The sequence below is a fragment of the Ceratotherium simum genome, chromosome 21 (assembly GCF_057802395.1).
Source record: "Ceratotherium simum simum isolate JZ-2026a chromosome 21, ASM5780239v1, whole genome shotgun sequence".
NCBI classification, from domain to species: Eukaryota; Metazoa; Chordata; class Mammalia; order Perissodactyla; family Rhinocerotidae; genus Ceratotherium; species Ceratotherium simum.
The window spans coordinates 11,449,483-11,466,110 of NC_141920.1; the positions used below are offsets into that span (position 1 = coordinate 11,449,483).

At 52.6% G+C, this 16,628-nt stretch overlaps 1 protein-coding gene across 3 annotated transcripts in view; it reads right to left on the reverse strand.

Annotated features, from left to right (window-relative positions):
• BCAS4 (breast carcinoma amplified sequence 4) overlaps nt 1-16,628 on the reverse strand; it is a 58,950-nt gene that overhangs the window by 39,136 nt on the left and 3,186 nt on the right. For 2 of the 3 annotated variants that reach the window (XM_087445118.1, XM_004430538.2), the window contains exon 2: nt 5,316-5,387. The exons of the other annotated variant lie outside the window; for it this stretch is intronic. In XM_087445118.1, coding sequence (XP_087301244.1) covers nt 5,316-5,387 — 72 coding nt within the window. The remainder of the gene's footprint in view (nt 1-5,315; nt 5,388-16,628) is intronic. 3 annotated transcript variants of the gene reach the window in all.

Below are 16,628 nucleotides of genomic sequence, written 5' to 3' on the forward strand. Positions count from 1 at the left end.
AGGACATTTCCCTTGGAAACCCAGATTTATGGCTTCTTGTGAAAAATCAGAAGACCTGTTGTTCCACCTGGCAACAATCAGCTAGAGCTAAGGGACAGCTGCCCCCTTTGGTTAACCACAGTCCCCACCACCCCCTAGCGTCTCCCCAACATGGCGTCCATGGCCACTCTGTGCACTTTTCTTCTTATAGGGGAGTCAAAGGAAAGTGACACATTTTGTTTCCCACACCCAACCCCCTTCACATCATCGAGTCACAGGCATCTGAGTTTGCACTTTCTACACACAACTGAGAAGAGCAGAGAATGACACCAGATGCTTTCAGAGCCTCTGCTAAGATGAACCCCCAGCCAGGTTTCTTGGCCTGGGGGGCTGGCAGACCCTTCCCCAGCCTATTCTCCCCGCTTTCCAGAGCCGATCTCTGGAGCTCAGAAGTCTGGGCAGTGGGTAGGGGGGTCATCACAGAGCAAAGACGGAGGGCTGTCCAGGGTGATTCAGGGACCCCAGGAAGGAGAGCCAAATGCACCTGACCCAAAAACACACACCAAAGCCAAATGCAACTGCTGGGCCGAGGCCAACAGGAAATTTTCTCCATTTACGTGAGTGAAGGAAGAGTCTGCGCCACGAGAGGTGGGCCCGAGGCCACTGGGGCTTCTGAGGTCCCGACGAGCAGCCCAAACCCCAGAGGGCACTGAGCCGGGAGGCCTTACCCATCCAGTTCTGTGGATAACCTCATCGGTGTCACGGCCCTCTGGTGCCTCATGGTGATGACAGTGACCTCAGAAGCTACTGCTTATGGGTCATTTAATACATAGCAGGCACCGTGTGAAGCAATTATTTTTTAATTGAGTGTAAATGACACACAGTAAAGTGCTCAGGCCTTAAGTGGACAGTTGGATGAGTTCACATGTGTGTTTACATATGTGTTAACCACCGTATAGAGATTCCACCACCCCAGAAGGCCCCCTCGTGCCTCTTCCAGGTCATGACCACCCTCCCAAAGCTAACACTCTCTGACTTCCATCACTGTGGACTGGTGTTGCCTATTTTCGAACTTCGTATTAAGGGAACCACACAGAACGTCTTCTCGTGTCTGGCTTCTTTCCTCAACATCACGTTTGTGCGAGTCATCCATGTTGCCATGTAGAGTAGTTCATTCCTTTTACCACTGTGTGTTCCAGTGTGTGAGTAAACAATAATTTATTTACCCATTTCTACTGTTGACGGACATCTGGGCTGTTTCCAGTTCAGGGCATCACGAACAAAGTCGCCATGAGCATTCGTGTCCGAGCCTCTGTGGACACTTGTTTTCACTTCTCTTGGGTAATTACCTAGGATTAGAATTGCTGGGATGTGGGGTAAGCTACATTTGACTTTATAAGAAACCGCCAAACTGTTTCCCAAAGCGGGCCACCTTTCTGCGTTCCCAACAGCAAAGGTACAAGAGTTTCAGATGCTCCTCACCCTCGCCCACACTTGGTACTGTCTAGCTTTTTCCAAACCACTTTTTTTTCTTTTCTTTTTTTTGAGGAAGATTGGCCCTGAGCTCACATCTGTTGCCAATCTTCCTCTTTTTTTTTTCCTCTTTTCCCCCCACAGCCCCAGTACCTAGTTGTATATTCTAGGTGCACGTCCTTCTAGTTCTTCTATGTGGGATGCCGCCCCAGCACGGCTTGATGAGTGGTGTGTAGGTCTGTGCCCAGGATCTGAACTGGCAAACCCTGGGCTGCCAAAGCCGAGTGTGCAAACTCAACTGCTACGCCGCTGGGCTGGCCCCTGGCTTTTTCCTTTGGGCCATTCCAGTGGATGGAAAGCACATGTTCCTGCCTCATCTATTGGTCACTACAACTCTGTGGAGATGGACACCATTTGCAGTGGATTAAACTTGGCCACAAACTCTTTACCCTCCTTCCATGAAGAGCTGGGGTCTATGTCCTCTCCCCCTTGGATCTGGGTGGGCCTTGTGACAGCTTTGACCAATAAGACACGAGGGAAGTGACACTGGGTCAACGTCCAGACGCACAGCTCCAAAGACTAGGCAGCTTCCACTTCCCACCTGTTGGACATTTGCTTCAGGAGGCCAGACCACCACACTCCGAGGAAGCCCACGCTGGCCACGAGGAGAGGCCGCAGGGAGGAGAGGTATGCAACGAGTCCCCGGCTATCCAGCTCTCCCGGCCCAGATGTGAGACGAGCATGAGAAGGAGCCATCTGAACACCCCTGGCCCAGCAGGTGCCACGTGGCACCTCTGCGGCCTGCCCCGGCCCACGTAATACACTGGTTGCTGTTTTACACCACTACCTTTTGGGGGGGTTTGATGCAGCAACAGATAATCAGAACCATTATCTCCACTTTACAGAGGAGAAAATAAAGGTACACGGAGGTGACACGCTGTGCTCAAGGCCCCACAGCGGGAAGAGTCAGAGCTTGAAGTGGCAGCAACCGGCGTTATATCTAAGGTCAAAACAGGTCGCAGGCCCAGGGCAGTGAATTCCAGTCACGGCGAGAGATCAAGCACGGGCTGGCAGAGCAGTTAAGGCATCAGACAGGAGGCTGGACTCTCATTTCTAGAAGGCTGATTTTATCAGAAACGAAGCAGCTTCCCTCTGGACCGTGCAGCAGGGAGCCTGGCCTTTCTCGGACCTCCAACTTGATCAGTGTTTCCAAAGGCCACGGCAGGGACCTGCGGACAGTGGTCCACGATGTGACACCACCTGCCCCCCAGGGGGTCCCCACTCATCCCTAGTTTGGATCAAAAGAGAAAAGAGGTCCCAAGCCAGGGACACCTCTCTGTGCCGTGGAGCACACGACACTCGGGCGCAGACACCCTGGGTAAGCTACGCATCAGCTGCTGGGGCCAAGAGGATTTCCGTGTTCTAAACGGCCTCGGCACAGAGCATTGCTGCTGGGGCTGCACACTCAAAATGCCTCCAGGGGCCACAAAAGCATTGCACTAGGCACGTTCTATCAATGCAGACAGCTCCCTTGCTTATAAACGCTGAAATAGTCTTCACTCCCACGGGAAGTGCAATCTCTTCCATTTCTTGAAACACGGGACCCTCTTGGTCTGGTTTATTTGCCTCCTTTCAGTGGGGCCCAAAGTACCAAGTACTCCACCATAAAACACCCGAGCACGTGATGGACGTGCCTGGCGGGTGGCTGTGCAGCTGGGGAGGCTCCCCCGGGAGCAGTGGGACGGTGACAAGCTGGAGAGCACACGTGCTGTCCACAGGGAGTGGACACTGTGCAGCCCCAGCTGATGCCGTCAGGCGGGAAAGAGCACCCAAGGGGGGCCAGATCTTTGCTTTTCCAAGAGAAGCCAGAACTCCAGATTTTTTTGCATGACATTCTATAAATGTCAGCAGCTAATTCCTTTTTTGTTCCCAGAAACATCCAATATATCTGCAGGCAGGATTGGGCCCACGGGTCATCTGTGTGTGACTTTCGTATTAAAATCTTTGCATAAGTGCGTCTCCGGGCTTCAAGTTCGGAGAGGACCTTCTCATTCGGAGATGACCTTCTCAATGCTGCCTACAATCTTGGAACTTCCCACCATGGAAAGCCTTGGCGGTTTTCAAGGCAAGGGTGGCCTGGGCCCCTCTCTGCCCATCCAGGCTGACTCCTGCCCCAAGCTCTGCTCTCGGGCAGCTGGTGGCTCTCCTTTCACAAGAGGAGGATGCGCTAGGACTTGAGAACAAAAATGTCCCTGGATCAGCAGTCCACGCCATCTTCCAAATCCACCCCCTGCCCGTGGGCCCTCACTGTCCACGCTGTGTCCAGCACACTAACCCCCAGGCCGGTCCTCGGCCTGGACACCCGCCCTCCCCAGCAGTTGAATTCTTTCTGTTCCTCCTTCAAGCTCCAAAGTAATCACCACCTGTTCTGCAAAGCCTTCCCAATTTCCCAGGCAGAATTTAACGCCTCTGCTCTTCACTGGTTTTTTTTTTAAAGCAAACTAAGCCCCCAGTTCCTTCCAGACCCTCTCTCCCTTTTCAAAACCTCTGCAGCCCCCCTGTGCACCTTGAACACACCTCACAACAGCCCTTCGATGCCGGATGACAGCGACTGGGGCACAAATTGCCCCCCACAACAGACTGGGGGTCTGCCTCTGCGTCCGCAGGCTCCCCACGGGACCCAGAGAGGGCACCTGACGTTTGGTGATGAAGAAAGGACGATCCAGGCATTCCAAGTCTGTCTCGTCACCCGGCTCCCACCTGGACCCACATCCGAACTAAAAAATTGGCTCTCAAGAGAAAAACACACATGGGTCCTCGCGGGAACGTTTCTGTCTCGTTCCCTGCTGAGCCCCAGAGGCTGGCACAGGTAGGTGCACAAATGTCTGCTGAATGCACGGGGATGACCTGGTGTCCATCGTGTTGGGTTGCTTCAAGGGGAAAGAAGATGCTACAGGAAACACACTTTGTATGGTGCCTGCTACAAAGTAGGTGTTCAATAAACATGCTACCGTTGCCGTTACTCCTGTGGGCTGTCCAGACACTTGCTTCACAGGGACACAAATCTACACCACCGGGCAGGCCTCCCTCCGTCCAGGGAGAGGCAGGGCCTTGTCACAATATGGAGCTCTACCCTTTGGGCCTCCAGGCAGAAGCCTCAAACCCTGGTTGTTGGTTTGCTTTTAATAAGCTTGGGCACCTCCAGAAAATTCTATCATTGCTCCTGGGGGCCCCACAGCTGGCTGGCAACAATCCTGGGAACACAAGGATCTAGAGATTTCTGGAGGATTCAGAGTGGAGACCTCATCTTCCAGGCCTAAGGCACAGTCTTCCACGCTCTTCCCCACCAGCCAAGGGGATCTGACCCAACAAAACAGGGTAGGAGGCAAAAGCGGAGAGAGCACAAGGATTCAGGAAGGAAGCCGGTGCCCAACCCCGCCACCAGCGACGGCCTGGCCAGGAGGCTTCTCAGAGGCCTGAAGGCCTGAAGCCATTTCCTGGCTGTCTCCATGTTTGCCTGGCGAACTGCGCAGAGCCGAGGAAAGTTAAATACAGTCTTAGCATCCCCGCTGACCGGCTCCCCGCATCGGCGCCCGAGAGTGCCACCTGGTGGCCCGCTCCCGGCTCCTCTGTGGAATAAAACCATCTCGGGGGAAGGGCGCTATCAAGATGGCCGCCTCAGGAAGCCTTGGCGTCGACAGGGAGGGGGAGGGGGCGAGAGCCCTGCTTCTCCTGCCACCTCTGGCCGCCGCCCCACTCCTTCTGGTTGCTAACTCACCACCAAGATGGCCTCCCCAGAAAACTCCAGGGAGGGCCTGGAGGCTGGCCTGGGCCTGGATCCTCGCCTCCCAGCAGACACTCACCATGTCAGTCAGGCTGCAAAACTCCTCCAGCCTGAGGAGCACCCCCTCGATGGTCTCCTCCACCTCCTTCGCCTGAAAAGAGACGACATCCTGGAGGTTAGCGAGAGGTTTCCAGGGAGACAAACGCCCCTCTTTTTTTCCTAAAAGCAAACTAAATCTTAGGATTATCTGCCCCGTTCCCTCTAGAGCTCCTTTCCCTTTTCAACACCTCTCATAGCCTCACTGGAAATGGCCATCTTGATGCCGGTGGACGGAGGACTGGTTAGAGCCACCGTGGTCCATCCACTCTGTGCACTGTGCAGCTCTCAAAAGAGAAGAGATACATACATACTAACAGGAGATAACAAAGCTACCCTGGGGCCAGCCCGGTGGCGCAAGCGGTTAAGTTCTCACACTCGGCTTTGGCAGCCTGAGGGTTTGTAGGTTCGGATCCCCGGGTGCGCACTGATGCACCGTTTGTCAAGCCATGCTGTGGCAGCATCCCATATAAAAGTAGAGGAAGATGGGCATGGATGTTAGCCCAGGGCCAATCTTCCTCGGCAAAAAAAAAACAAACAAAAACAAAGCTACCCTTATCATCCCCATTGTTCAGAGGAGGAATCTGAGGCTCAGAGAGGTGAGGTAATCTGCTCAAGGGCATACAGCTAGGAAGTGGTGGGGCCAGGATTCTCTCATAGGTTTGAGCCCACAGTGTCTTATCAACACTGAGAAACACCACGGAGAAGACACGCAAACAGCAGAAGATTAAGAATATAAACCTATCCTTGTAACAACACCAAAAATATGCCTGGTTCAGCAGAGAAAGGCCTGGAATGATATATACCACACTGCTAACAGTTAGGGGCTACACTTACACTACACTTATCTGAAATTCAGATTTAACTGGGCATCCTGTAGTTTGTCTGGATACCCTACTTACTTCACCCTGGGGCATAATGGGAATGCCCCATTCCCATTATGGGGTCTGACAAGGGAGACCTGAATGCTTTACGTCCTTTGAAGGGTCCAAAACTCTAAAATTATCAGGGCCTGGCAGTAACGCACACGAGAGAAGCGGGCCACCGGGGCTCGTGGAGAGCTGAGAGGTGCTTGCCCAGGTCTAGAGCAGCCAGCCACCTGCAGCCACCAGGAAACACGGGCCAGGGCTGCCAGAGCCTTCCATTTTTCAAGAGAAGCCAGAAATTCTAACTTTATCAGAAATGTCCCAATTTTTAAATAGTGGCACAAATTCAAAAAAAATTTTAATGCTTCACGGGCCAAGCAAAACATGAACTCGAAACAGTCTGCCAGTTTACAATCCCCGCTTTATCACCTATGTGAAAATTAATTTGAACCTTTTCCCCCGTCAAGTACGTACCATTTTCATGACTTATCAAATACCTGTTTGTTTTTTTTTTTTTTTTTTACTTATCAGGCCTCTAGGAGGAAAGTTCTCCTAGAACATGAACCACTTTCTCTGGCTTAGCAGGCCACAGCGTTCTGCTCCAGGGAGGCGACACCAGATATTTTGGGCAGGGCTGGTACCCGCCCCCTACACCTGAAGGGCTCCCCCCCCCACTTGTCCCCGAGAAATGTTGACACAGTGCCGGAGCCTGCTGCCCACAGCGTGAGCGGGCGCTAATACAACAAAACAAACGACTGAGCAAAAAACATCTTTCCGGCTGGAGTATAAATAGTACCAAGTTGCAATTTTAAACTCTGTACCAAGTTGCAATTTTAAACTCTGGAACCTTCAGCTCACGGCTGGGCCTATTTCTGTGCCTGAATGGAGGAGGCTGGACCAGAGAAGGGGACCACAGCAGAGGGGGGCCTGGGAAACACACAGGAAGTCCCCCTACCCCCAGAAAGTAAAATCGTGGTAAAAAATGTCCTTAACACACTGAGAAAGCAGGAGCCGAGAGGCTACTGAGGTGGGAGAGGGGAGGGTGGGTTGCTCCTTCTGATCCAGAGGAAAGCAAGAGAGATGGGAGGGGGCACAGACGGGTGATGGAGATGCTGCAGAGCACGGGCGTAGACAGCCGGGACCCCAGTCCAAACATGCTTAGGGAGGTCCCCCTGCAGGAGGGACACGAGAGCCACGCCCCAGCTGGAAGGGCTCCCTCCCTCCCAAGACGTGCCTGGAGCCCTTTGCCCATGGGAAGCGCATCTCAGCCTATCCTGGCATGCTCAGTCCTGGGTTCAAATCCCATTTTCTCTTCTGCCAGCCCCGTGACCTTAACCCAAGGGCTTAACTTCTGCATTTCGGTTGGCGCACTTGTGACAGGAACCTCCACACCCATTTGGCAGGATTGTTAGGTTAACCTGACATAATAAACGTGGCAAATCATTTAAAGAGTGCTGACATACAGTAGGTGCCTAATAAATGGTCGCCTTGTGCACTTTTCTCACTAGATAATAAAGACAATGGCTAACCACTAGATATGGAGTATCTGATTTGATTCTCACAGAACTCTATAAGGCAGGTGCTATAATTTCCCCCTTTTTATGGATTGAGAAACAGAGGAGCAGAGTTGAAGTCACTCACTCAAGGTCACACAGCTAAGAAATACAAGAGCCAGAGTGTGACCCTGAGCAGTCTGACGCCAGAGCTGAAGTTTGCAAGCACCAAGATGCTCTTTGGGGAGGAGGGAAATGCGTCCCCTTGATTGCTGCCTGTCGGCTATGGTCTCTCTCCTCCCCTCACCTCCCGGTTCCTAGGGAGGCACCCCAAAGCAGGAGGGAGGGAAGAAAGCATTTGCTGACTGACTGGTCAGCTAAGAGAACAAGCCTAAGACATTCCCAACCAACAGGAAGGAGCTCGGGATCAGCCCCTCACCGTGCCCACAAATCATTCCCGGGACAATTTTCTTTCAAGATAATCCCCTAAGTGGCCTCAGAAACGCGAGTCCTGAGGCTGTGGTCCACACGCCTTTCTAACCAGCCCGGAAGCAGAATGAACGCCCTCCGTCCTCTGCAGCTCCCCAGGTATAAATGGCTCCACTCCAAGGAGAGGAAGCAAACAGCTCACTTCAGTGCCATTCAGGGCCCGGCCGGTGGGGATGGCGGGTGGACATTTTCCAACACACGTAATCATGGCATTCGCTGCCTTCTTCCACATCCTCTCCCATCTCCCAAAGTGCCAATCCAAGCTTCCCAGCCAGGCGTGCCAAAAAACCAGGAAGGGGCTCGCCTCTGCCCACCAAGTGACCGGCACAAGAAAACACACAGAGACCTTCCCCCAGGGTCTCCTCCAGCTCAACAAAAGGAAACTGCAGTGTGCAGTTGTTCAGGCCAAATATCTGCAGGCATCCTTGACTCGTCTTTCTTTCTCACCCCCGCTCCATCCAACCTGTACACAAATCCTCTTGGTTCTGCCTTCAAAGTGTATCCCAAATCGGACCACTTCTCTCCACCTCCCTTGCCACCACCCTGAGGCAAGGCACCATCCTCTCTCGCTGGGACCATTGCAGTAGCCTGCTCACGGGCTCCCCCCCTTCCTCTTTTGCTCTCCTTCAATCCACTCCTCTGAAAGATGTGTTAACACCAAAGCCCTCCTCAGCTCAAAATCTTCCACTGTACCACTCCACAGCCACTAGATGGCTACAGTCACAAAAATGGAAAACCACAAGTGTTGACAAGGATGTGGACCAACTGGAACCCTCATCCGCTGCTGCTGGGAATGTGAAATTGCACAGCTGCTTTGGAGAATAGCCTGCCAGTTCCTCAAAAGGTTAAACAGTCACCCTACGACCCAGCAATATTTCTAGAAGAATTGAAAACATATGCTCTTATAAAAACTTGTACATTATTCATAACAGCCACAAAGTGGAAATAACTCGATGTCCATCAACTGATGAACGGACAAACAAAATGTGGTATGTCCATGCAAGGGAATATTATTCGGCCATAAAAAGGAATGAAGTCCTGATACGTGCTACCACAGGGATAATCCTTGAAAACACTATGCTGAGTGAAAGAAGCCAGGTACAAAAGGTCACAGATTACATGATTCCTTTTATGTGAAATGTCCAGAAGAGGCAACTCGACAGAGACAGAAAGCATATTAGTGGTTGTCTCCCCACAAGAGAAAGGGGGAGGGGGAACGGGGAATGGCTGCTAATGGTTATGGGGTTTCTTTTTTGGGTGATGGAAATGTTCTGGAATTAGGTCATGGTGATGTCTGCACAACATAGTGAATATACTAAAAATCACTGAATTGTATACTTTAAAATGATAAATTTTATGCTATATGAATTGTATCTTAATTTTTTTTAAGAAGTCTCCCCTGTCCTCCACCTCAGTCAGTAAACATCTATTAGAGGCCTCCCCAGGCCTATGCCATCTGGATCCTCCACCTCCTCTCTGGGTCTGATCGCCCACTGCTCACTTCCCACTGACCACCCCAAGCACGTCCTCACCCCAGGGCCTTTGCACCTGCTATTCCCTTTACTGGTAACGTTCATCCCACACTTTCTTCCAGCCTTTGCTCATGTCTCTCCTTGTTAAGGCCTTCCCTGACCTTGTAGCTTCCCCACCACTCCCCGTCCTGTCCCAACTTATTTTTCTCTTTAGCCTTTATCATCATCTAACATATATATTTTACTTATCTTGTTTCCTGTCATCTTCCTGCACCAGAATGAAAGCTCCTGGACGGCAGGGGTTTTAGTCTCTTTTATTCACCTTTGTATTCCCAGGGCCTAGAGCAATGCCTGGTATAGTAGGTGCTTGAGTTTACAAAGATGGCCTCCAACTCTCTTGCATCCCACACACCTTTTTGCAATATGACTTTGCCACTCTGCCCAGGAAGAGGTGGCATCCATTCCTCCCCACTCCTGAACCTGGGCTGGCCTGTGACCTGCTTTGACCAATGGAACGTGTTGGAAGCAATGCTCTGTGACTTGTGGGTCTGGGCCTCGAGAGACCTTGCAGCTTCTGAGTCACTCTCGGCAGACAATGGCCATGTGAGGAAGTCCAGGCAATTCTGCCTGAGAGACCACAGGGCAAGAGAGGCCCCAGAGAATGAGAGGCCACGTGGAGGAGAACTGAGATGCGCCAGCCGACAGCACCACTGCCAGGCATGAGTGGGGCCGTGCTGGACCTTCCAGGGGGGCCAACACTCCAGCTGAATGCAGCCCCATGTAAGCCCAGCCAAGGCCACGGAGCAAAAGAACCACTCAGACGAGCCCCACCACCTGCACAATCATGCGCCATACAATGGCAGTTGTCTGAAGCCATTAAGGTTTGGGGTAGTTTGTCACCCAGAGATTGGTAACCACTACAGCGCTCAATGAATATTCGCTACGGGAAAGAAAGGAGGGAGGCAGGGAGGGAGAGACACACTCTCTCAGAAGAGCGTCGGCCTGAGGACAGTAGCCTAGAGTGCGCTCTAGTCCCACCCTTGCATGTTACGCTGTGTGGTCTTAACTACATCTCTGTCCGTCTCTGTGCCTCGGTTTCCCCATTTGAAAATTTGGAGAAAAAGATCCTCAGACTCTCTCTGTCTCAAGATGAAAGTTGAGGGGGGTCAACTAAGTAATTTCTCCGGGTAGCTCCTGGCGAGATGCTATGCCCACACAGGAGATGACTGTAACTGGGACCCTACTGAGGTCTCCAAACTCAAACGGACACAGAAGCCAGGCAGGAAGTGAAGACCAGGGAAGTGGGCCATGCTTAAGAAGATGTTTTCTGCACACTGCTTATTTTCAGTTTTCTATTTTTGATGGAGACCTTTTCCTTTTCTCTAAGAAACACGGCGGCACAAGCAGGATAATAAATGGCAGCTGACACTCCCCTTCTGGGCAGGGAGACAACAGGGAGGGGCAGGGACTGCAGCAAACATGAGACTGCTCGTTCCATCTAAAGAGGGCGGCTGCTACTTGACTAGCAGACTGACCCAGGTGGGAACTGCCAAACTTTTTGTTCAAGACAAATGGTGATCCAGACGTTTATGCAAACTCTCCCAGTTCGAAACTGTTCAAAACTAACCGAAAAAATTAAAAGACATCATGATCACCAAACAGATCTGTCTTCAGGCTGAACGGGGCCTTCAAACCTCTGGCCTATCAGTGTCTTCAAAACACAAACATACAGGACATGCCCAGAATAGGCAAATCTATAGAGACAGAAAGTAGACTAGTGGGAGGTTTGGGGGAGTAAGAGCTAAGGGGGACAAGGTTTCTCTTTGGGGTGATGAAAATGTCCTAAAATTGATTGTGGCTTATGGTTGCACAACTCTATGAATATACAAAAAAGCCATTAAATTGTACACTCTAAACGGGAGAATTGTATGGTATGTGAATTATATCACAATAATGCTGTTTACACACACACACACACACACACACACACACACAGGAGAATCCTCCTAGAAACCACAAGGTCCGTTCTGCCCAGGCCAGGCCCAGGGCCACTGAAGACCTGTGCCTTTTCTTGCAACATTTTTAGAGAAGCCAGATATTTGGATTTTTATGTGAAAACTCCCACTTTTCAGAAGTTGGCAACTACTTAACAATTTTTTAAATCAAATCACTGTGCCAGCCAGAGGACACCCTCTTGCAGCCACGTTGAGTTCCAGGGCTTGACACCGGGCGCTGCTGTCTGCCCTGCCCCCCCTACGCCCCCCCCCCCCCAGTCCTCCAGCCAGCCTGGGTCAGGGTCCATGAGCACATGCCTGGGGGCCCAAGGACCATGGGACCTGCCCACGGACAGGGCGCGTAGTTAGGAATGTCACCTCTTCTCGGAAAGCGCTCTTGGTGGCCCCTTCAGACAACAGCAAAAGTAAAGGTCTTTTCGATGTTGGTGTTTGCCCTTCTACCAGCCTGACGGGAGGCAGACAAAGCAGCCCCACCCCTGTGCACAGGAGGAATGGGCTGAAATGACAGTAGAAAGACCCTGGGAGCCGGGCAAGGCACCAATGAAGGGCTGAGAAGAGCGAGTGGAGGGATCCTGCCAACGGCCTGGGGTTGGAACTGCAGACCAGGAAGGAGCTGGTGGGTTAGATGACAGTCCACTTCCCAAAGAGGGGACTCGGGAACTCCTTCCCCCGAGCCCCAAAGCAGGGCAAACAAGTTCCCATCCTGGCCCCAGAGGGACCTCCGACCTTGAAGACTGAGTGTCCAGACAGGGCTGACCACTCCACTCTACACTCCCCCGACCCCGACTTCTAGGAACGTTAATTTGGCAACAGCAACCAAAATTTAAAATGCACGGGCCAGCCCCATGGCTTAGCGGTTAAGTGCACTCACTCCGCTGATGGCGGCCCGGGTTCGGATCCTGGGCGCTCACCGCCGTACCGCTTCTCCAGCCATGCTGAGGCCGCGTCCCACATACAGCAACTAGAAGGATGTGCAGCTATGACGTACAACTATCTACTGGGGCTTTGGGGGGAAAATAAATAAATAAATAAAATCTTAAAGTGCACGTACCCTTGGACCTCCCCCACTAGGTATTTATCCTACAGACATATTTGCACAAATGCAAAATGATGTACATACAGAGATACTCATTACAACAGACTTTAAATGTCCATCAACAGAGGAACGGTTACCTAAATTATAATTCAGACAGACAATGAAATTCTGTTTAGCAGCTAAAAATAATTGGGCAGCTCTCTACGGAAAGATCTCCAAGACATCTTGAGTGAAAGAGGCACGATGCAGAGGAGGGAGGTGATGGGTGGGGGTGGCGAAGTACCTGTCGTGTCTGCCGGGAAGAGCGGTGGCCTCTGCAGAGACAGCAGGGGCTGAGCACCAGGCTAGGAGGGCCTCACTCAGCACTCGATGGCCACTGGGACTTTCGGATTTTGTAGCACGTTCATAGATATTTTAATTTTAAAATCAAACTTATTTTAAAAGCAAAACCAACTCCAAGTTACTTTATAAGAACCCACAGAGCAAATTTCTGCCACACTTGCACCAAGGAATAAATTCAGAACCCAAGACAGCTTAAGAGACCCAGTGGCCCATTTGGCCCGTGCGTTTGGCAACTGTGTTATGTAAACCAAAAACTGGAATCTCAAGTATGGCCTCACGTATGCCGGTCAGTAGGTTAACACCGGACTTCCAGCCCACGAGAGGCCCTGCTGATGAATAAAATCCGTGATCCTCAGCACAAGTGAAGGGCTGACATCGCCTACCGCCAAACACTGTATGGAGCCATCAGCGTGTGTCACCCACACCTTCCCAACTGAGAGCCCCAAGGATGGGAGCCTCTCAGGCACCTCACTTCCCGGCACCCAGAGCGGTGTCTGCACCTCGGGCCTGCTCACTCAACACCTGTAGAATGAACAGACAAATAATCGTAGCTGATGCTCCCAAACCGCTTACCGGGGCCAGACCCGGCGCCAAGTGCTTCCTGTGGAGTATCCCAACCAAGCCCATAACCACCGTATGAGGTGAGGAGACCAGGCTCGGAGAGGCGCTGAGCGCAGGGCCGAGATCCGAACCCGGGCCCTGTGGCTCCAGAGCCCAAGTCCTCCCTGCCCAGGAGTGGGAGGGCTGGGAGGCCCACACAGCTGTATAGGATGCTTCTGCAATGGATATGTATGGAGTCACTCAGGCCCCAGTGCTGTGGACAAAGCGGCAGGCAGGACAGAGGGGTCCCCGCCGTCACGGGCTGCCGCTGGAAGCGGGGCATTCACAAGAGCGGGGCAGGCCCCACTTCACTGACAGGAGCTGTGCGACCCCAACCAACTCAGGCCAGCGGGGCCCAACCAGACTGGCCCTCAGAATCACCAGGGGGGTGTTTATAAGTCCAGACCCCCAGGCCTGGGCCTCCCGCACTGGTGCCCCCAACAATCAGCAGCCACACTGATTTTCCAACAGACCCATCAGTCAAGGTCACTCCAGGCTTAAAACCCTGCTGGAAGGCTTTCAGAATCCCAGTGCCCAAGTGGCACCCACACCAATGAAATCAGAACACCCAGGGGTGGGAGCCAGGCATCAGTATATTTTTTTGAAGATCCCCAGATGACTCCAATGGTTGGGAACCACGCCCCACATCAGTCTCTCAACCTTGGTGGTACCCCACCCCACCCTACCCCTAGAGATCGAATTAACTCAATCTCCTTTTTAGAAATGCATGAAATGGGTGCTTTTTGACTTTTAAGTTTTTATTTACACAGCACACGCCTCTGTGCATCTTGCCTATCTCCCCCGGCGCCGTGCCCTGCAGGCTGCAGCGAATGGTGCATTCAGAGCTGACTCACGCTGCAGCCACGAGCTGTGCACTGTGCAGAAGCATCGCAATGCGACCAGCCCATGCTGATGGGCACTGGGGTCGTTTCCAGTCTTTGGGAACCTGTCTATTTCAAGGCTTCTTGGTTGGTGCTGAGGGTCAGCCAGGCTGGGTACCTTTAGCCAAGGCCCCGGGCTGACCCTCCCCCAAACACAGATGTCCTGTGATAAGAGGCTGTGCAGAGCCAGGGACGGCTCCTTCCACTGCCGGGCAGCTCTTCGGGGAGAAGGATAGGAACTTCCTTCTGGGGAGCGCTGCCCCTCTCCGAGCACCCACCCTGGCCTTGGCTCCTCACAGCCCCGAAGGTTCTGAATCAGGGGGTGTGGCCGGCTCGGTCCACGTCCGCCTGGACGGCCGCATCTGCGGTCTCCCCGCTGCCCCTCCAACACATTCCAGCACTGCAGCCACAAGTCCACAAATCTGATCACAGCTTTCCCCTGCTCACAGCTTTTATCCAGGACCTTAAAGTCGAATCCAGACTCCTCCCCATGGCCCCACGCCCTGGTCTGGTGCTGCCCACCCTCCCCGCTTCACCACTGAGGTCCACCCACTCGGGCACTTCCGGTTCCTCATCTTTCCCTTCCTCGGGCCGAGCACACGCTGCCAGATCTTTGCCTGGCGGTTCCTTCCAGTCCTCCCGTGTCTCTGTCACAGCCCCCAGCTGTCTTCTCTGTGGCATCTATCGTCGTTTAGTCGCTCTGATCATTAGGAGTCTGCTCATCTCCCTGAATGCAACGCTAATCCTCGAGGGCAGCACCGCGTCTGTCTGGATGGCCTCTTCCCGGTGCCCAGTGCTGTGCCCGGCACACAGCAGGTCTGAGGATTACATGAACACAGAACCACATCTAGAGACAGCATAGACCAGCCCCGGCACCCACCCACAGATTCTAACCTGAACATCCAAAACTGGGATGCCAAAAGGGGCCAGCAGGTCACAGGGCAGGACATATGTGGGGGGTGGGGGGGTGTCCCTTAGGCCCATGGTGTTTGCAGGATGCACACAATACAATATTCTTTGCTTCCACAAAGAAACAGCCTCTTCTACATTTTTCTTGAAACTCAAAGGCATTTTTGGCTAATTTATGTTTGCCTACTTTAGTCTAGACACATGGTTTGGAAAAATTGTTCTTTTTCCTCTTATCACGACTACAAAAAAATCAGAAGTTCAAGCACAAGGTAAGTGATACCAGCTTCCGTTCGGCGGGTACAATAGGGAGGAGTGGGGACTGAGGCAAACAGGGGGCCACAACCAGGAAACACAGACCTAGTATTACTAGACTGTCCATTACTTTAAATAAACAAGAAACAAACTTTTTCATGAAAATTCTCCATTTTGAAAACCCCATATGGACTGAACCAATCACATCAGAGTGCGGGATGCAGCCTCGGGGCCACCACCTTGCAAACGCTGATGGAATCCACACGTGGTTAAAAGACCCAGGTGCTTTCTCCGCCACCATCCTCTGCTCACTCAAGCAGAGACCCTGGGTGTGAGCAAGCGCTGGCTTCCTTCGTTTCCTTCCATCGAGGCCACTAACTCTATCTGTGGGCCACACCTGTCCTGCGTCCCAGCAGACACCGAGTGGAAGTCTGAAAGGGCCTGGTCAGGAGGTCACCCGCGGCGGGTATCCATGCTCAGCCTCGAGGGAGGGAGGCCCCTGAGCTCGCCTCCCTAATCAGTCGCAGGGCGCCCAGGAGGCCAACCTCCCTCTCTCCCTGCCATCTTGAAGCAGCTTCCGGAGAGCCCCCTGAAACATCCCCCAAAAGAGGAAGTTCAAACCAAAAAAGAGAGAAAGTACAACACAAGAAAGCTGTTTGGACAGAAAACCCCAGAGGCGCTGGAAATAGTAACATGCTCACCTGCCAGCCAATCTCAACACACCGCCCTTCAGCGGCTCCTCGACCCCGGGAGGCAGTGCAAAGGCCCTGTCTCCTGCCCTCCTCACTGGCCACGTCTCCCACTGCTCCCCTCCCACTTGCTGCTCTTCTGTTCCGAAGAACACCTTGCTTTGTCCCACTGCGGGGCCTTTGCGAGTTCTGTTCCCTCTGCCTGGGATATTTTTCTCCTCCCTCTCAGCCCAGTCACCTCCTATTCATGCT